Consider the following 21,394-nt stretch of genomic DNA (forward strand, 5'->3'; position numbering starts at 1 on the left):
ATGGGTCAAACCATGTAAAATGCAATCCAATATACATATACAAACATACACATACATGTATATTTGCTAAAAAAAAAACTAATTGCTGTGTTCCATCTATTCGTGCCCAATGTCAATTTGTAGCTGGAAAATTCTGGTGATCCATTAACCTTCGACAATTCGCAACCGTTGTCATATTGGACGTGCGTTTATTTTCTAATTGTTACCATGTCAACCGTGGGCTATGGCGACGTGTACTGTGAGACAGTGCTTGGACGAACGTTCTTAGTGTTTTTCCTACTTGTCGGTTTGGTAAGTGTTTCTTATTCAGTTTGTTTGCTATTTTCTTTGATCGTGCATATGCGAAACCAAAAAAAAAAGAAAACAAAAAAATGAACCGCATACGAAAACGATTTATTTTATTTTAATGTCATTTTTAACCAATTTTCATCCATCGAATTTAATCGAATGAATATTCTGGAAGGAAAATTCAATGTGGCGCGATCACAAAACCGAAAAAAAGAAATAGAAAGAACAACGCCACATTTTCATTGATCGATTCGCATACGAAAAATGATGAAACGACCAAGTTTTTTTTCATTTTCTTTTTATTTCGATATGTAGACCGTAATTTTTTTTTCTCTACATATGTATATGGTTTGAAAGTTGTTGATAAAAGCAATAAGTCGCGTCTCAGTCAATGTGGACTCTCCGCAACGGAATAGGGTATCCAAATGTACAGAATTTGGTTAAAATTACTTAATTTTCGCAGAGAAAATGAAACGAATACAAAATTTCATGAGGTGAATTCTTGATGCGTGATCTATATTTTGGTTTTTATACAATCAAATATCGAATGAAGGAACACAAACATATAATAAGAAGAAGCAAGAAAAAAAAGCAAGCAAGCAAACGATGCCATAATAAGTTGAACATTTTTATATATCGCTTTAAATATGTAGGTAGTTTTCAAATACAACAACCAATCTATAAAGAATAACAACGTTTTGAGACTTTGTTTCACTTTTTTCATTATTCAATTTTGATTTTGTGGCCAATACTACCCAAGGAACAATTGTTAACGCAAATACATCCATTACCAAGCGTATGTAAACGGTTGAATTTGGGCCCGCATTTGGGTGTAGTTTCAGTCATTTTTAACGTCACAATGGAAGTAGAAAAAGAGCAGTAAAAACAAATCAATTAGAATGATATAAAAACGATTATGAATCAATATTCAATATGCTAATAAATAGTGATACTCACCTACAGGAATTATCCTGTACTCTACCTACATCTATATAGACTATAGAATATAGATAGCCATCGATATCTGGTATCGATGATGTCTGGGAGACTAAGACCTCAACCAACTACAAATAACATACTGTTACATAAATTCTTTTGAAAAATAAAACATAAATTGCGGCTCCATTGATATTAATGAATGTTGAAGTTGACTCGGAATCGAGTTGGATACACGAGGTGTTGACGTGTGAACGCATCATGCAGCCGATGTCCAAAGAGTTCGCAATGCCCAAAGAGAAAAAAAACAAAGAGAAAAAAAACACACACACATTACTATTGCATCAATTTTAATTCAATGAGTAACATACCTCTGTACAAGATCAATTTTGCAGCTGAAATGTCACGTTGCCAAACTGTCTTCAGTACTGGAGAGTCGTCAACAGGGTCTTCGGGCACATATTCATCTGTGTACTCGATGATACCGAGTTCAGCGTCGTGAATGATTACACCTCTGCGCTCTTCAACATTGTCATCCATACCGTTTGCCGCGTTTTGTTGCCAGTTTTTACGGTAGCAAATCACCTTAGACACAAAACCACGGGGTTGATTTGGATTCTGCACTGCTGCTTGTCGCATCGCTCGTCGCTCTGATCGTAACTTCCGCTTGCTCTTTGCCGCTACAATTTTCTCTGGTAGCTTCATTCCATCAGGCCAATCATCTTGATCGGGCATACACCATTCACACACCTTGACACGATCGTTCAATGTACTCAATGGAAATGGTTCGAAACATCTGGCACACAATCGTGATGATCTGGCTTCGTTCACAAATCGTATGACATTGCCTTCCATTTTCTTGAAACTCTTCACCAATTTCCGCACGCCCGGGCATCGAACGTGTTTCTTGATCTGTATTGGTGAATTTGCAGGTGGTTGGGAAGCTCCAATGTTAATGATGCATCGTTTGCGATTTGTCTGTTGAGCAACAACAAAAACATTCAATTTTTTCAAAAGAAACAAAAATTCAATCGTAAATTCTTACCAGCATTGCGGCCACCTTGTCACTGACACGATTGGACTCGATGTAATGATCAAAACTTAAACGTGTGTACTTTTTGGTTGTGTACACTGCAATGGCTTTCTTCATGATGGTCAATCGATGCCGTATGTAGTCACGCCAATTGCTTCCTTTTGGTGATGGCATTCGGTCATATCGCACACGGTTGTTTCGATCACTCTCTTCGAACTGCCCAAAGGCACGAGTCCATCGCTCTCTCTTTTCTTTACGCACTCCTTCTTCGGTCCCATAATGATACTTCTTGCTGTTGATTGTGAAGTTCATCTGTGAGATGGAAACAAAAATCGAACAATAAAAATTAAACAATGAAATGGATTCACATGACACAATCACAATAGAATGCATTCAATCGCTAACATACCTCTTTGCCATTATGAATTCGCTCTTTGTCATTATTAATCCGTCGCCTAACGGTTGCATTCCACGTCTTCATGCCCCAATCAATGCCCAATTCATAGACATAGAAGCCATCAGAGTACCGTTTACGCACCAAACCATCTTCCACTAACTTGTCGACTACGGTTTTCTTCACTGAGTACAGAATCGATGCCGATACACCATCGCTGAGAATATGTTCGAATTTTTTGTTTGCTTTCAACACTCGATTGATTTTCTCCATGTTAAAAATCATATTGAAATAATACGCTTGATTTGATTTTGACGTGACGTGGCCCACTGTATGTTGCCGACCATATTCATCACGCGGAATGGTACCGGTTTCGCACATCATACGATACAAAACATCAGCGTCTATTCTCACTGCCTTTCGCGTGTGATGACAGATTGGGATGACCACCAAATTCTTGATGTTTGGCAACGCAATGACTTGCACGATGTTGTCGTGGTGTTGTTCAACCCAGTTGAGGTGCGTTTCGATTTCCGATTGCATGATCAACCACATTGGCAATGATGAAAACCATGTATCTTCGTCTTTGGTGAATTTGGCGATATCATCGTCAGCTGGTCCACGAATGTCTCGAACGTAACGCAACAATCGATCTCGTTTGGCCAAGCGATTAGCATCACCTCTTGTTGCGTCATATCGTTTGATTGCCCATGACACTGCATTTGCCACATCTCGTTCATCGTATGTGTCCGGTAGGCCACGAATCCGGTTAGTGTAGTTCTGTCTGAATGCCTTCAATCTCAAGAAATACCGCAATCGTTTCTGTGCATGTGTATCCAAATTCGTCTTAACATTACGGCCATATTGTTGGAACAAATATTTCATCAAGTTGCCGAAGTAATCATTGTTTGGCCATGCGGAGCGATTCTCGATGTCCACATTCTCAAAGCAATGCCGGAACCATGGATCCATAATGAAATCGTCTTCCTTGTAGCGCCGCAACACAGCATAGAAGCAATTTTCGATGATGTGCATTCCATCGCCATCGTCGAAATATTCCCAATTGCCGGTGATGATGGCCTGTTCAGTGGCAGCTCTGACTTTGTTGAGGAATAAAAGCGACGCCAATTCAGATATTTCGGTGCATTTTATGCTGGTTTTTGTGATCCATGGCAGAATACGATCACGATATTCCGGTCGAACAATACTAGTGGCGGCCAACTTGATTGCAAAGTATGCTTTCTCCTCCTTTTGCTTGCCATCTTCAACTTTCCGCGGTTTCGACCTATTGCCACGAATGGTATGTGCCCCTATCCTTTTTCTGCCCATTATTGAACCCTGAAAAAATGGAATGAAAACACAACAATTACTTTAGAACGTACTAGAAATGATTTTTTGTTGCTTCTAAATTACTTAATTTGAATGAAAAACGAAAAAAACAATCACTGTAAATCGAACAGTATTCACAACAAATGACTTGCCTTTCCAAATGCTCAGATCAATGTGAATGTGCAACCGGCATCAGTTTGACACATCAAGCTGAATTTGGTTGTGACACGAACACCGCACACCGTGATAAAATATCGAAACGCTCACGATATTTCGACAGCAGATTTCTTCCACAGGCTACGGATCAAAACTGTAAACAAACAAAAAAACACACAACAATCGATGGTTTGTTGATTTCGAAAATCACATGCACACGGTGGTATTGTTTGGTTCGATCACTCGTTCGATGTCACAACGATAACAATTCAAATGACTTACCCTTTTTCCCTTTTGCTGGCTGTTCAATATGAATTTAGTCGAACGAAGCAAAGATTCATATTTCATGACATGGTGAAATTGTGAACGGCGGTTTGTTTACAATAACAAACTTCAAAATGAACCAACACTAATAGCGGGAATATTCACTACATTAGTTTTGCCTGCCATCTCTGGACAATTTAAAACGTAATCGTTGAAAATCAGAAGAAATGAATTTGAAAATATACTCTCACCATTTAGTTCATTCTCTTTGGATCAATACATGAACAAAAACATGAACAATTTAAATCATAGAATTTTATACTATTTTTGTGAACACTATTAATTGATACATAATTCTTTTCTCTTTAATTTAAAATCTAACATTTTCTCGTTCCCAATATTCATACAGTTGGTTTACACTGAAATTTCAGTCGATTTTGACGGAAAAAAAGTCTGAAAACGTTACATCTTTTAACGTTAAAAATGACTAAATTGCGTTACATGAATGTTTCTTGGGTACATATATCTCTATCTATCTCTCTCTCTCTCTCTTTTATTATTAAACGCAATTTTGCTTACTAAATGAATACTTTCTCTTGTTTTTTTTTTGTTCCTCAGTCAATGTTCCTTAAACACAGAATATATTCATAATAATCGTAAATTTCATTTTAATTCGTTTTTTTTTTAAATTGTGAAATTGAATTTATCGAAAGTTCAAAGTGTTCTCCACATTATTTTTCAAAACCATTTCTCATTGGCTTATCTCTTCTTATTTGAAACCAGAAAAAAAAAATCTACAACAACACAGACAAACAATCAAAATTCGAATGTGTATTTATTTGTGTATGCTTCAAGCAGCAAAATATAAATGTTTAATAGCCTTAAATGTTGAAGCACCAATACAAAAAAATAAACGCTATACATATTTTATTTATTCGATTTGAAAGAGCATTTCTTGAACGAAATTAATGACAATGAGAAAAAAACCACAACAACTACAACAGCAACAACAAAATATATATCTAGTTTAATCTTAATAACGACAATTTTAATATTCTGCAAATTCACATTATCTATAAGCATGAACAGGTCAAATCGTACTTTTTAATTGCGTATTCACTTCACCGAGATATATTATACCATATAAATATATATAAATACAAATATATATATATATATATATATATGTTTTTTGATTCATTTTCACACAAAACACACTATATATCATTTTGGTTGAACCTTAGGTACCAGTCTGATGAAATGTTATAAGTGACGACAATGTGACCACATCACTATTTAGTTTTCACAATTGCAAATTATTTATTAAGCCGATATATCGCGTTGACAATTATTTTATTTGGTTAAATTTTGTTTTCTCTTCTCGAATCGAAATATGTGCAAAAGTCCACATCAAGAACATACAACAAATACAACAACAAAAACGGCTATTTCATATTTGTTTTTTCCTTTATTTCCATCTCAATTTAATGTAGTCAAGATTGTTGTGCACCAACGATTATATTATTATTATCAAATTTTAGTTTTATTTCAAGGATATTAAAGTAACACAAATATAACATGCATATTAATTTATTAGTTCATTAACGATGGCTTTTGAGTGAACGCGAACAGGAGCGTGCGTACGCGCGTGTGCATATATTGCCATTAATGAAAGCAGAAGGATACGTGATTAAAATTAAATACCATCATCATCATTTAGAAAATCGAAAAGCCGGGGGCTCTTTCAAAATGCTCAAATTGTAACATACTCAAGCAATGACTTAAGCTCATTTAGGCATTCGAATGAGAATTGAATTGTGTCAGCTTTCTATTCGATATAAATTTATACAATGCATTTCAGGTTGTTATTCATTTTGCGTTCTCTTTAGTTTTGGGTAAATTTTCATTCGAATTCGAATTCCATATGTTCATTTCTTTATTCCACGAAATGAAGGAAGAATAATTTGAAAACGGACTTGTTTTTTTTTAAACAACAACATATGCAAAATTAAAATTTATGTCAATGAAATAAAGTGTAAAAAAAAAGCTTTATGGAGCCCTTTTTGGATTTAATTTATAAGCATTTACCTTGCGTTTTTGGTTCGTTTTCATTTGATTTTATTAAATTATTTAAATTTTTCAATGGCATGCCATTTACTATTTCGCCTCAATGGTTAACATTTACATTTTGCTTTCGATCTATGTCGTTCCCATTTGAGTTTCGTTTTGTATTTTATTTTTCTTTCTCTACATTTATGTTTTTCGTTTTAATTTTTCTCCTCTTTCTCTCTAATTCTCTTCCTTATTGGCACTTGAGTTTGGTTTTTAATTTCCTTTGATTTTGCATGTGGAGAATGCTGGCTGCGCATACGGTCTTCTGTAATCGTGCTTTTTTTTAATAAAAAAAAAACAAAAACCCATAGCGTTAATCATGAATAATTGCAGTACACGAACATAGTGACGAATTTAGCTTTGACACCATTTTACTTTCCATTTGTTTTACTACACTAATCTCAAAGCAGCTTTGTTATTGTTCTATACTCATTTTTGTCTGCTTTAGCATATATTTTTTTCTCGTTTCTTTCCTCACACAAGCACACAATAGAACTAGATTTTACTTAGTCTTCTTCAGTTCAATTTTCTATATTCCTGCTCACATCCACTGCGTTCCTTTCCTCCAGATTTTTTTTTATTTTTCGTTTAACCATTCGACTGCTTCTCTCGTGTCTGATTTTTTCAGTTGCTTTCCATGTTTGATAAATCTGTCTAATGGTGTCGCGTATTGGTTACGTCACACCCAATGTAAAATTTGATTTGTTTTGTTGTTCATACGAAATGCGGTACCTGCTTAGAATTTATCTAATTTTTTAACCGATGTCGATGAATAAGAGAGACATTTTTGGGTCCATCATCATCTCTGGCTCTCTCTCTCTCTCGTTTCGTTTCATGTTAAGAAAGAAAAGAAAGGAAGAAATTGAATTCAAAATGGAAAAGTGTCGTCTATAGCTTCTTCTTGTCCAGATATAGTTAATTTTCCTTTTTGTTAAACGCCTTTTAGTCCATATTGCCGCTGCTGTTGTGCTACCTGTAAATATTTTTAGAATCTATTATTATTAGTTTTGTTTTCTAACTGCTAAAATAAATCAATTAGCTTTCTACCTTAGTTTAATTATTTCTATTTATTGTGAAATATTATTGATTGCCTCAGACAACGCCAGTTTTAGTGAACACAATCGCAACCAATTCCAATATCTCATTTGTGTTGTTACGCCTATACGTTTTTTTTTCTCTCTGTATTTCATCGTATATTATATCGCGACCGAGCTATGTGGACTAAATTTTTCAGTCAAACAATTCGATTTAATGGGAATCTCATATGAAAAGACAACATTCAAAGCCCACAGACCATTCGCGAGATCCGAAACGATATAAAAACCGAATTCATTCCATTTGCACAATATGAAACTACAAAACCAACCAACCAAAAAAAAACCAGCACACACTTGCTGAATCAGAAAACAAACAAAATATACAAATTGGAACGTGTTTTATAGGCTATGTTTGCCAGCAGTATCCCTGAAATCATTGAACTAGTGGGAAGTGGCAGCAAGTATTCTGGCGAACTTAAGCGAGAGCATGGCAAAAGGTATCCCCATCTACTGTTTTACACTCATTTTATTTGAAAAAAAGAAAAACAAAAACAAAATTATTACGGTAACATAAATTTAAATAACCACTGTTCCAAGCACGCAATGTCAGAGAACAAACATAACAAATATATACACATCGTAACTCGCGTCAAATATCGACAAAACCGTGCGCGCATTGAAATTTTTGTATTTTTCCATTGTTTGGTTGACTCAAGCGAAAAATGACATATCAGAAGTGAAGAAGAAGATTGTGAGCCGAAGAGAGAAAGAAAAAGCAAACAACCTCCGTCAATTCACATTCCCCAACATACAGTTTCGGTGGTTAGATAATAATGAAATTGACACAAAAACATTGTCGACATGCTTCAACAAATTCGCAATGTACCGTAAACACAAAATTTAGTCAGCACATTTGACTCCGAAAATTAATTGACGAAATTGTGACACAACCAAATTTGAACCAATCTCATTCGAATCGATTTTTCCGGTCATTTTAGATCGATTCAGCCCAATTCTTTGTTTTTCTTTCTCTCCGCCAAAAATAAAAACACAAACAAGCAAACAACACACATACACACTAAACAATAATGAAATTGTCACAGATTTTCGAATCCATTTTTTGTTCATCGCTGACTTATTCAATTTCTCGATAACTGTACGAAGTACAGAGTCGGATTGGAACCAGTGATCAAACAATCGAAAAATCATATGCGAAATTAATCAATTCCATACAAATAAAATCATTTGATATTATATTCAAATTTAAATTGCGGTTTATGATATTTTTAAATGTTCATACATTGAAATCGTTTTTAAAAAAAGAACAGGATCAAAATCGATTGCTTTCCATCTTCCCGCCCTCTCAGATATGGTTGATAAATCCCCGTTTCATGTTATTGCTTTTATCATTATGCCGTTGTCGTTTTCTGATTTTTTTTTGACATTTCCCAAAGAAAAAAAAAACTAGAGAACAAAAACAACAACACCAATTCCACCAAATTGTTCGGTTCATTATTCAAAAAACACAACAAAACAAAACAAGCCAATTTCCATCATCAATTTGATTTTTCGAAACGAATTCAACCATTTTTTTTTTGTTTCTGTTTGTTGCATTGTTCTGTGATGCTACACGGTACCACATAATTTTGTTATGCTTTTACGTATTTCTAGTGTGCACCACACAAGTTGCACGTAAATTTCAAAGCGGCCAACCAAACATTGTTTTCACAGAAGAGAAAAAATCAAATCCAGCAATATGGAAAAAAAACGTATTTTTCTTGCCATTTCCGAATGCTTTGAAATTAGTTGTCATTGTTTTTTATTACACACGTAGAATATTGCCTACAATTTATCACAAAAAAGCCTTGTTCGATGACTTGCTAATAGATTTTGTTTGCACCATTTACTCGCGCTAAGAAAATAATACAACTTTTCTTGTTTGTTCACACGTAAATCGAAATGAAGATTTGATGATTGAAACGCCTCACAATACCAACACATACCTATAACATATTTGTATTTCTTTTTTGTACACTCATCTCTGGCTCAATAAAACAAAAATATTTCCGTTTCATTTTGCTCGATTTTTCCGAAGAAATTCTTCGAAGAAGATTGTGTTGGGAATCCTATATTTGAACAAAAATGAAATGGCTAACCGAAAAAATGTCTGTGCGAGTATAACATTCAATGCCACCAAATAATATGATGTGATCCGTGTTGTCGAGATGAATTTAACTGGAATAAAATTGATAAATGCTCAAGTCTGCACCTTTCCCAATAACGTAAAAGAAAAAAAAAACTAACTAAATATGCCTCAATATATATAATGGATGGATCATGCAAAGTAAGTCCCTCCACCCCATCTCCTGTTTTCACATGGAGCTTTAGCCCCTTACTTTCGAATGGAAATCCATTTCTCGGCACGTTTATTGTACAGTATTCGATTACCCAAAAAAAAAACAGTATCTGTCCGCTCACATAAAGGCACTACAAATTTTCGCGATCACTTTTTCTCTCGTTCATTCATTTCCTTTCCATTGTCTTCAAATTTCGTCTTTTTCTTCTTCAACTAAAACCTCTTCTTTCCATTTCATTTGTTGTGAAAAAATGTGTATTCGAAACGCATGAAACATAAGTCATTTTTGGCTCGAACTGAAAATAAATAGTTGCTGTGCTAACGGACGCCTGTGCAACCTCTAATGTTTCATTTAAATGGAGTAGTTTCTGAATTATCCTAGTAAAAATATGTATTGTATTCGTTGTTGGTGAAAGTGACTAGCATTTCTTTATTTTTTCTTGATGGACACATTTTATTCTATCGTTCATTCGTCATTGAATATGTGTTTCCCATGTTAGATTCTGTGTGCGTATGTGTAATTTTAAAGTTGATACGAGCAAAAGCACGTTTATTTTTCCCTTTAAAAGCTCCCGAATAAAACTAGTGTTGTGCTCCGTAAGAAATTTTTACATTTTCCATAGGCATTAGCCCAATTCAAAGGGCTCTTTATCTCGTCTATCATTGACACGTCATTGTTTATTTTGATTATGAATGAGTGTGTGTGTGTGTGCGTGTGTATGTACTCTATTTGTCTGTGAAACGTTGTAATCCTTTGTTTCTGAATAACTGGCATTTTATTCTTCATTGTTTCTCTTCTATTTCTTCTTCCTTTTATTTTTCTCGAAAAATTGTGTGTATGTGTTTTTTAGTGCGAGTCACACAGTATTTTGCACAGTAAACTGAAACGCACACCTCACTCATTTAGATATACTGTGTACTGAAGCGTTTGAGTAGTTTATCTATATATTTTATCTTTTCTCTCGCTCTCTCTCTCTCTCTTTTTATTTTGCACAGCTCCGCTTGAAACAAACAAAACTCTTTTTTATCCCTTAAAACGTTTCTAGAAGCGTTTCCAACACTAGACTACATAATGCTGTATGATTTTCGTTTTTCTTTTTGTCTTCAACATATAAATAATATAAACGAAACTATTTTTTACAGCAATTATTCAAACATTTCCACTTTTGCGTTGATTCTTATTTTGCTTTTGTTTTCTTTCAACTCAACAATATATCTACACTTTTTCTGGAGCGATAATATTACAACAAGTTATCCGTTGTTGTTATCATCTTTCGTTCCGGTTTTTTGCCGTCACAAAAATTCTTTTTATCCTTTGTTTGGTTTTGGTATTTCCATACAACTAGAGTGCCCTTTCGTACAGTCAGTATTTTCCTACACTGTGTACATTTCTTGCGTTTTCGTTTCAATTTCTATGCTGGTTTTTCTTTCGTTTTCCTTCTTTCTCTCTTTTGTTGATATTATCATTTGGAGGTTTTGTTTTTGTTTTCATCTTACGTTCACTTCTCAGGGTGTTTTCTAAAATGCTATAAGATTTTAATTGGTAAAACTGTAGTCAACAATGTGCTTTTAAGCCGTATATTTTTAGATACGATAATCTCTATTTATTAGCGATAAGATTATTTGTTTTTCATTCATATGAATTATGATTATGAGCTTTTTGATATGATCTCAAAACGACACAAAATAGACAAACTTTTCAAAAGTCTCTCTTTATGTTCACTTGTAATTTTTTTGTTAACATACCCAAAAAAAAGAACTATATCAGCCCATTGGCATTGGAAAAAAACGTATTTCGGAAAAGCTCTGAGGAGACAGTATCGATTCTAAAGCGATTTAAACGAATTTTCATGTTTCACTATCGAATCGATACTTTTGATGTTTCTCCCATCGAAAGCGATGGGAAATTAGGCAATCTCGTCCACGTCGTCGTCATCATCACCATCATTATCATCATCATCGTCGTCGTCATTGTCTTCGTTTATTTCACTCCGTTGTGAGAATGAAGAAACTTGTCATAGTTTGAGTTTCATCTGCGTATTGAATATCGATAATACAAATGAAAGTTTTGTATTATGCTAGGGCATATAATTAGTCATTAAGCGGAAGATGGTTCTCACAAGCACTAGAAGGGCCTTAATATGCGCAATGAATGCAAAAGAGAGTTAGAAAAGAAGAGAACCATCGACCGAATATCAATATATACAAATGGACGCAAGTTAGAAAATGAATTGAAATGAACCGAGAAAGAAAAGAGAGCATCAAATCAAACAGTTTTATCACAACATACAACTCAATTGAAAAACATATCAAATCTCACAAAACAAAAAGACAACAACAACAACAACAAATATAGCAGATATTCAAAAGTGATAAATGGGATATGATGATGTTATCAATCACAATTTAGGCGGTGTTTGCTAGTTGGATTCCAGAAATTACAGAACTGGCTGCGCAGAGAAGCAAATACGGTGGAACGTACAGCAAGGATGTTCGAAGAAGGTACACGTCACATAGAAAAAACAAACAAACATGCTGTACCAGATTTGTTAACTCTTTCATTACCTTTTTTACTTTGTTTTTGTTCAATTCAATTTATTTAAACGCAATCAAATTACCAAACAAAATCGTACATCAGCATACATATACATTTCTTACAAATTGAATTGCCATTCTTAACCCCCCGCCTTATATCAACTTCCGTCTTTTCAGTTTTATGCTTCATTTTTCGTTACACTTTTCGGTTTGGTCAATTTAAGTTCATTTCGTTTGTGTGTTTCTATCTCTCTCTCTCACACACACACACTAACAATTAGCCAATGTTCATTTTATGTTTGTGATTTTGTTTCGTTTTGTTGTTGTGCTTAAGAATTCCAACTAACCTGAACTGGGTCTTTCGTTTCGTCTCGCCTCTCTCTCTCTCTCTCTCTTTCTCTCTCTCTCTTTCTCTATCTCACTCACGCCAAAATCATGTTCACGCTTCGGTTTCTCTTTCCATTCGGTTCACTTTTGAGTTGTTCTAATTCGATTACGATTTTGTGTTGCAGAGATTTATGTTTGTGGTTGTCCTCTTGGAATTTTAATTTCCAACCCTCGCCCAATGTTAAATGTATATTCATTTAAGGTTGTATGAAACAGAGAGCCACGTACATTTCTTATGTATTTTCTATACACACACACACACACACTGATGATTAATGGTGGTGAAGCAAATTTAGTTAGACTGTCAAAGTGATCTGGTTCTTCCATCTGTTCAACGGGAAAAACAACTCATACACGATAAAATTCATATACACAGCGCGCTGTACAAGCAATTCCCAACAAAGCGTTTGAATACCGATTTATCAAAATTCAATATGCTTCTCCTTCCATCCTCTCACCTATGATTTGCCGTTTCGAGCGTGCATTTATATTCAAACACCGAACTTCAATATTCAATTCCACCTCATTTAACTTCGTTCCAGCACTTCTTATTGCCGTGCGTTTCGATAAAAATAACAACGACCAAATTACCAAACAAAAACCAAGAAAAAAAAACCGAATAAATAAGAAGAATGTTTCGTGTTTTGTCACGCACACACACTCCCCGAATATTATCGAAACGAATCGCAATCTCTTTTAGTTTTCTCTCTAGTTTTGTTCGACTTTCTCTCTATTGCTTTGCTAAAACCATTAAAATTACATTAACAGCGAACAGAGTACATTGGTTTTGTATTTTTTTTTCCTCCTTTTTTGAAATAATATTTGTGACCCAGACGCTTAAGAGCAGGCATTGGTTTCTTGGCGGCATGTGACTCGGCTCGAAAATACGTAGTCGATTTTTTCTGTATTACTATTTGCAAAATGTAAAACAAAACGAGAACGAAATGAAAAACAATCTAGATCGAACGAAGCAACACCCACAAAAATTGAAAACAAAACAAACAAAAATGGATACAGAAGAAATACTACGGATTCCAATCGAATTAATAACAATATATGAAAAGACAAAAATTAACAAAAAAGCAATAATAATCGTTGAAAAAAAACAAACTCATTCAAACAAACTTTTGTTCTATCTCATTCGTCATAATAATTTTGTTGAATTCATTTTGTCTATACGGTTCTCTTTGTTTTTCGTTCGTTTTTGTTCCGTTTAGTGTTGGTTTTTGATTTGGTTAATAATTTTTACTCCCATTTAAATGCTTGAGTTGTAGACTGTTGATTTGTTTTTCATTTCTTTCAATAAAAATAACGAATCTAAGAATTTCCGACCAAATTTGCAATGAATTGAGTTAGTAGAACTCATACCAATTTTTTATTGGCAAACAAAGAAACAAGTTAGGATAACGTAATTTTGTTCTTAAATTTTGATTTTAAACAAACTGGAATAATGATGAATATTGCGACAAAATGACAAAAAATCAGATGTGATCCAAAATTTGTTTAATTAAAAAAAGAAAAGAAGAGAAATCGAAAGGGAACTGTATTTTTTTATTCAAAAAGCAATTGAAGTAGAAAGCTGAAAATTGAACGTGATTCAAAGAGCAAAAGACACAATTACACATATACACACACTCTCACCACTCACAACCGATTCAAACTCATTGGCTAATACCAGATCAGTCTTGGTCCCGTTTCTCATTCAAAAAGAGAGAGACCATTTACATATCACTAATCTACCCCACCCCCACCTCCATTCATCACAGCGCCACCACCACACCATCTGACACGAATACAACGCATTCGCAAGGAGTGACAATTACAACACAGAGCTCCTGAGAATACGAAATTGTTTTACATACACACATATACACATTCACTCATTCACTCACAATTCGATTGTCTCGAATTTTTACCCTGAATGAATCTGTTTCACTTTCCATAAATCATTCGAATTTGCTTGTAAACAAGGCCATCGATTGTTCGATAAGCATTCATAATGAATTTTTCGTTTCTTATTCTTTCGTGTGTTTTGAAATATACTTTTTATCAAACCAAATACCAATATTTATCGAAGTACGGTTAGCTTGAATATAACCCTTATTAAGTAAACTTATACCATTTTGTTTGCATAAATTCTTCTTTTTTTTTATATATATAAATACATTTTCGTTTGTGTCCTAACGCTAAATTCCTTCAAAGCTCCTTCTCTTCCCACCACATTCATTAATTATCGTTCACTTATATTTTTTTCTTTCGGTTCGGTTGAAAATCAATCCAACCAAAATACAAACAACAAAAAGCATCAACATATATACCATAATAATTGCACTGATTTTTATGTCCATATTGTTAATCTCTTTGAATATAAAACGACATTTAGATTTGTTGTTCTTTTTCTCTTTCACATTCTCTCTCTCTCTCCTCTCTGTCAATATATTCCGAAAAGCCATTTTATTCAAATGCTTCGTATGATTTTCTCATTTCGATTTCCCAGATCCTAGATGATCAATTTATGTTTTCAGGCAATTTTAGAAGTTGTGTTAGAAAAGGAACCTAGATTTTTTTTTTCAATTCTGTTTAGCAGAGATATATTTATTCAAAATTGTGTGAATAAACAAAAAAAAAATACACTGATTAGATAAATATCGAGGCATCCATACACTAGCCAATACGATCCATAGCTTTATGATTAGACGAAATTAATGTATAATCCGATTATTTAAAATCGATATGAAAACACCTGAAAAGGATTCGAGCACAAACTCTGCTAAAATTAATTGGCAGTTTTACCAAAGAAAAAAAATCGTTTCATTTCTTTCAATTTTTTTTTTCCATTTTGATTTGCTTTCAATTCTACATGCACACTTTCACAAACAAAAACATCAATCGAAAAAATAAACAAACGGAAACACCATATCGTCCGTCTCATGTTTGCTATTTTTCCTGTGTTTTTTTTTTCATTCTGTCTCTCCTGTTACCATCACACATATACACACACATACACTTTTTTTACTATCTCCATTAACAACTAGTTAACAAATTTATCAAACTTATTACCTTTTATATACATTTTGGACCGAAAGTGTAGTGAAGTTATTAAATATGATTTCATTTTTTAAATTCATTGCTTGCACAGCCTGAATGCCGCAGCCACGCATCTTAGAAGCGATAATTTACTTTTTTAACTTGTTATTTATTTTCCTATTGGACATAACAACCATTTAATCAATAATCATTTGTCTCGTTAATTTTTGTTCTTCTTCTTTTTTACTTCATGACAATCAAGATATATTTTTAAACGATTCGGATACAATATGAAATAAACAATAAATATGTATTACTAACAACAACCAACCCAACCCAACGAACCAACCAATCAACCAACAAATTAACGGTACCTTTGTACATTATACTCAGTGGATTGTAAATATAGACTAAGCGTTGAATTTTCCGCGAATATGTAGAGGGCGATTATGTTATGTTTAGTGACATAAAACGTGAAATAAAACATGAATATATATCACGAATAATCTATGTAGCGAAATTGTTCGAAAAGTGTTATCAAACACGGGAATTTATCGATTGTCGATTCGAAAATGAAATATTGAGTTGAACAGTAAATTGCCTAAAAATATTTTTTGTACAATTTGTTCTTTTTTTCTGTTCCACTACAACATTAAAACGTAAGATGAAAGTGAGTTTTGAGTAGCACAAGTGTCCCAAGAAATCGACGCCATGATCAATTTCGATGGGTTTTAACTGTGGCACAAATGGTTCACAAAACTTTTTTTTTTAAATATGATTTTTGTGAATATTTTTCGAAATGAATTACCGAGCGCGGTAGTTGCGCAGCAAAAAAGAAGAGTTACAAAATTAATCGAGCTTTTTCAAGTAATTGTTCACAAGTTCATATTGCACATCGAAGCAATGAGAGAGATATAATAGGTGTATACATGTCTGGTGAATCAGAATGCACCTAATAATCGAGGGTAATAGAGCGAAAATGAATGTGCTTGCGAACGAACGAACGAGTGAGATAGAGAAGACTCAGTGCGTATAGTATATAACGTATGTCCCCTGCACCACACATATTATGCAGTTGCCAATATTATTTATTGCAATATTCGGTGTAATTGTGACCCATAAAGAAATAAAGAAAAAAAAATAATTGGAAAAATGAACATGATGAATGAGTGAGTAAATGAAAATATATAGCGTCAATTATTCAGATGAAAGTGACCTCACAATAGACATTATGTAATGTCTCACTACTACTTTGGTACTTTGTTTTATATCTCTCGTTTCGCTACTTCTTATTTTTTTCTCATTTTGATTTATTGTCCTTTTTTATCGACAATTTCCGAATAATTAACCTTTGTCCCTTTTTTTTGTCTCCGACATCATATGTTCCTTGCGTTTTGGTTCCATTTTTTTTTCTTGCGTGCCTCCTTTTTCTGATGAGATTTTGTAGTACCCGCTCCATTAATGAGAAAATAATGCTGGTTTCGGCGCAACAATGAAACGGTAACATTTCCCAAGCATTCGAAATCGATAATTGTGCGATTGTCATTCTGTACACAGACTATCTGCAACGGGAGTGCTGATTTTCGACTAGTGATAAGGAAAAAGGGTCGAAAAAAAAACCAGCAAAACCGCATTTTTAACAGACACCAATTCTTTTTTCTCAACTAAATAAATTTACCTGTAGCATAACATCGAAAATTGAGTATAAAATATTTACCATTATGTGTATTAGTTTATAGGTTTGTTATTAATGTAATGCATAAGAATGATACAATCAAATCATTAAGTCATGGAATTTTTTTTAATGAACTTAATATAAACGGTTGAACATACACCATACTTAGCAAAAGAATTGCCGGTGTAAAAATTAATGTAAAATAATAATAGGACAACAATAAGAAAAGCGAATCACTGATTTCCGTTCAAGAGTACTTCGTAAAATGGGGGAAAAATCAAGAACGAAATGTTAGTGATGTTAAAGTGAACTTAGAGAACTAATATGTCTTGCAAATAACCAAGTATTCGTTCAAAAAAAAAACCAACCATATATTTAATACAATAGAAAACAATTGACAATCAAACCGAAAATAAAAAGAAAAACAACAATAAACCACCACCATCACAACAACAACTACACGCATAAGAATCAAACCACAACATCTTCCATACCCATTGAATGTTCAAATGAATAACCACCAGGTTGTAGGTTGAATATTCACCAACTAAACTGTACTGTGTATGGACGATGTAGACTCTGCTTTTAAGCCATCATCATAACACTGTGATCGATCCTTTGAATGAACAATGTTCTAACAAATTTATCTCCTTATGATTTTGTTTTGGAACAACAACCACAACAACAACAATTACTGAAAACGGCAAATTATTACTTTTCTGTTCATCAATTTACACCGAACAAATCACAACGAACATACAGAAATTTCGTTTGTTATGCATTTGATTTCTGTTTTTCACATTGGTCATGCATTTAAAACTGGATTTTTTTCCCGTTGTTTCGTGTTGATTTGAATTTTGTTATTTTTGTTACTGTTTCCGTTTTTTTAAAATTTATATACATATATCTCGTTTATTTTGCAAGCAATCGCAGCAGCAACAAGCAAATAAACAAAAACATATTCTTGATTAATCGATGAAAATTGTTACTAAATTATGCTTTAATCTCTTTCAATTAAACAAACCAACCAAGCAAAAAAAAATCAAAAATTAATCATTATCTCCTCATCCTGTTAATGTGTTGCTCTCGTGTGTGTGTCTCAGGCAATATTCGCAAGTTGTATACCAGAAATAATTGACTTGATCGGAACAAGACCCAAATATGGGGGAACATTGAAGAACGAAAAAGGTCGAAGGTGAGAGCAAAGCCAAAATTTGAAAAAAACCCAGCAAACAAAAAAAATCAAATCTAATCAATAAAACAAACAAACAGACAAAAAAAAATGCTCATTTAATCCAAAACAAACACATCATACTTACAATCAACCCCATCATTACAGTTACCTCTTTTTAGTTTGGTTTTATTTTTCTCGTTTTGGTCGTTCATTTCATGGTTTTTGGTTATTTCCTATAGAATACAAAACAAATCCATCATTTTCATGGCTTATCACATGGGTTTCGTTAAAGTCAATAATGCAATTTTTCATATTCCTTGGCACCTCGGTCGATGTCGTAATAATCAAACCAAGCCAAGCTAATGTCTAATGAGATTGCACTGGGCTTCAAATCAAGAGCTTTTTCCGTACACATTTACGAATTGTTCAAACATGAACAAAAAAAAAGAACACGCGAGAACAAATCGTAAATGTCGTCCAACGAACTCGAAGAATTGTTGCAAAATTGTATATTGACTTTGGCAAATCCGCAAAAAAAAACTACAAAACAACATTCTATACATTCAAACACACGCACAAATGTAAACATACACGAAAAATCGACTGCTTTGCATACATATTATTCGGTTCAAGTTATCCACATACATACACAAAAGAAAAAACATTTCATACAAAAGAGCTGTAGTGAAAAAAAAGAACGAGAAGAAAAAATCAAACTGGCAACAATGGTCGAAGCAAGTGAAAAGAATGAATTATGCAAAAAATAGAAACAAAACGATATTTAAACAACAAAAACAACAAACAAACAAAACCGAATAGTTCATGTTCTGTGAAGAAGCATTTCTTGTTTGTGAACCACCGTATATTGGATTTAAGTGTGTTATGTAAACGTTTCTGTTGTTCTTTTGTCTTCATTTTGAGATTTTTGTTTTGTTTTCATTTTTGATTTTTGTGTTTTTTGTCATGCCGATTGATTTTTTTTATCTCAAATAATTGGATGTTTTGACATTTTTGTGTTGTGTTCTTTCCACCTACCCTGAAAATAAACTATTATACAATCTTTTTTTTCCTGTCTCTCTTTCTCTTTGACGAAAAAAAAAACAAACAAATGAAATCAATCAATTTCATTGCCGAAATTCATTTTATTTATATCGTGCTTTATCTTTAGTTATCGAAAAATTCCGACTCTTTTGTTATATGTGCGAACGATTGTGCGTGGCGTGCGCGATCGAGCGCAACAGAGGCCAGATACTGATTATCTGAATTCATTCGGTTCGACGACATAAACAAAAGTGGTGGAAGTTTTCAATTTTATAAATTCAATGACAAAAATGCAGTTTACCAAGTGTATGTACACTAGGGTGTTTTTCATAACCTGAAAAAAAAAGAAATGGTAGATTTTAAATTAAAGAGGAAAAAATTCTGTATCAATTAATGGTGTTCACACAACGGAGCAATCGATATTCACACTTCCCGGCACAAAAAAGAATGTTTTTTTTTTTTCATTCAAATGTCTAAATAACTCTCGCTCCGAAGCGTTGAACAAATTCTACTCACCGTGATATGATGCACATTGAACAGGCCATATCCAAGAAATGCGATGGCGTGATGTCAATTCGATATTATCAAACCGGAAAATGAACATGACGTCTATAAAACCACTCATGTACTGTGGCACATAAAGCTGTGACACCTTATGCACCTAAAATAGCCCACTAAGTGCAAGGCTTGAAAACTCTAATAAACTATTAGAAAATATTTGTTAAAAAAAACTTTAATGCTAAACGCTGGATTTTGAATTATGGATTGAGTGGAACGCCGTCGTCATCTGGTTGTCGCAGCAACGATGGATGTATCGGAATGTCAAGCAGCATGCAAAGACCTAAGTAACAAGCACATAAATAACAGTTAATTTGAACAAAAACCAAATCAATTCTACTTTTCAAATGAAATATTAATAGATAATGAACCTTTGTACATGATCAGTTTGGCTGCTGATATGTCTCGATGCCAAAGTGGTTTGAGCAACTTGCGTGATTGTACAGCGTTTTCAGCAGCATTTGGTTGCCAGGTTTTGAAGAAGCGTTGCTTCTTTGACACCATACGTCCTGAATTCTGTCGGGATGATCTTTCGTAGTCCCAGTTTTACTGTTGTAAACCTCTCATCGCTTCCATTTCCACGAGCTCCACAGGCTCCACGAGCCATGATGAATAACTATTAAAGAGAAAAAAAAAATTAATTTAATTGGTTAAAAACGACGTACACAGTACAAAATACAGTTAATAAATTATTTACGGACTTTCTGATAAACAAAAATTAGACAGTTTTTAGCTTCGGTAAGTGTGAATATCATTCGTTATGTTGTGTGAACACTATTAATTGGTACAGAATTCTTTTCTATTTGATTTAAAATCTACCATTTCTCTTGTTCACGTTATGAAAAACACCCTAATTGTACACTGTATAGAGATGGTTTTAGCCGCTTTCTGAACAACCCGGCGACAGGTTGTTGGCAATGCTTAATTTTACAGCATTTAATGGATACATTGCCTCCCTGCCTTTGCAATATACCATGATTACAATCATTGTAATTCATCGAAACGAAGTCAAAGTGTTTCGGTCGCTCCTCCACTTTCACACAGACTCTCTCTCTCTCTCTCTCTCTCTCTCTCTCTCTCTCTCTCTCTCTC

The 21,394-nt window shown here is 33.8% G+C and overlaps 2 protein-coding genes across 30 annotated transcripts in view; one reads left to right on the forward strand and one right to left on the reverse strand.

The window, feature by feature from the left end:
• The window catches only part of LOC129577978 (calcium-activated potassium channel slowpoke), a 68,537-nt gene that overhangs the window by 9,777 nt on the left and 37,366 nt on the right, over positions 1-21,394 (forward strand). For 17 of the 28 annotated variants that reach the window (XM_055465938.1, XM_055465941.1, XM_055465948.1 and 14 more), the window contains exons 7-8: positions 124-291; positions 18,633-18,724. In XM_055465938.1, the coding sequence (XP_055321913.1) occupies positions 124-291; positions 18,633-18,724 (260 nt within the window). Of the gene's footprint in view, positions 1-123; positions 292-12,315; positions 12,408-18,632; positions 18,725-21,394 lie in introns of all 28 variants that reach the window. The other 11 variants (XM_055465937.1, XM_055465946.1, XM_055465939.1 and 8 more) reach the window with 1 other exon arrangement.
• On the reverse strand, positions 814-4,909 carry LOC129577982 (uncharacterized). Of its 2 annotated transcripts, XM_055465959.1 has the most exons (5): positions 4,419-4,909; positions 4,133-4,290; positions 2,667-3,989; positions 2,270-2,569; positions 814-2,202 (listed from the first exon to the last, which is right to left on the reverse strand). In XM_055465959.1, the coding sequence occupies exons 3-5, from the start codon at positions 3,978-3,980 to the stop codon at positions 1,561-1,563; spliced, it is 2,256 nt and encodes a 751-aa protein (XP_055321934.1). In that variant the 5' UTR covers positions 3,981-3,989; positions 4,133-4,290; positions 4,419-4,909; the 3' UTR covers positions 814-1,560. The 2 variants fall into 2 exon arrangements, with proteins under 2 accessions (XP_055321934.1, XP_055321935.1); XM_055465960.1 differs by having other exon boundaries at positions 4,133-4,909.

The sequence above is a fragment of the Sitodiplosis mosellana genome, unplaced genomic scaffold, assembly GCF_009176505.1.
Source record: "Sitodiplosis mosellana isolate CC-2019 unplaced genomic scaffold, AAFC_SMos_1.0 Smas_scaffold_6226, whole genome shotgun sequence".
Taxonomy (NCBI): Eukaryota; Metazoa; Arthropoda; class Insecta; order Diptera; family Cecidomyiidae; genus Sitodiplosis; species Sitodiplosis mosellana.

Bases quoted from the DNA above. Each gene is read 5' to 3' on its own strand.
- LOC129577982 (XM_055465959.1), bottom strand. From the start codon at position 3,980: ATGGGCAGAAAAAGGATAGGGGCACATACCATTCGTGGCAATAGGTCG. The intron at 2,570-2,666 runs GTATGTTAGCGA...TCCATCTCACAG, and splicing joins GAATTCATAATGGCAAAGAG to ATGAACTTCACAATCAACAG. The intron at 2,203-2,269 runs GTAAGAATTTAC...GTTGCTCAACAG, and splicing joins ACAAGGTGGCCGCAATGCTG to ACAAATCGCAAACGATGCAT.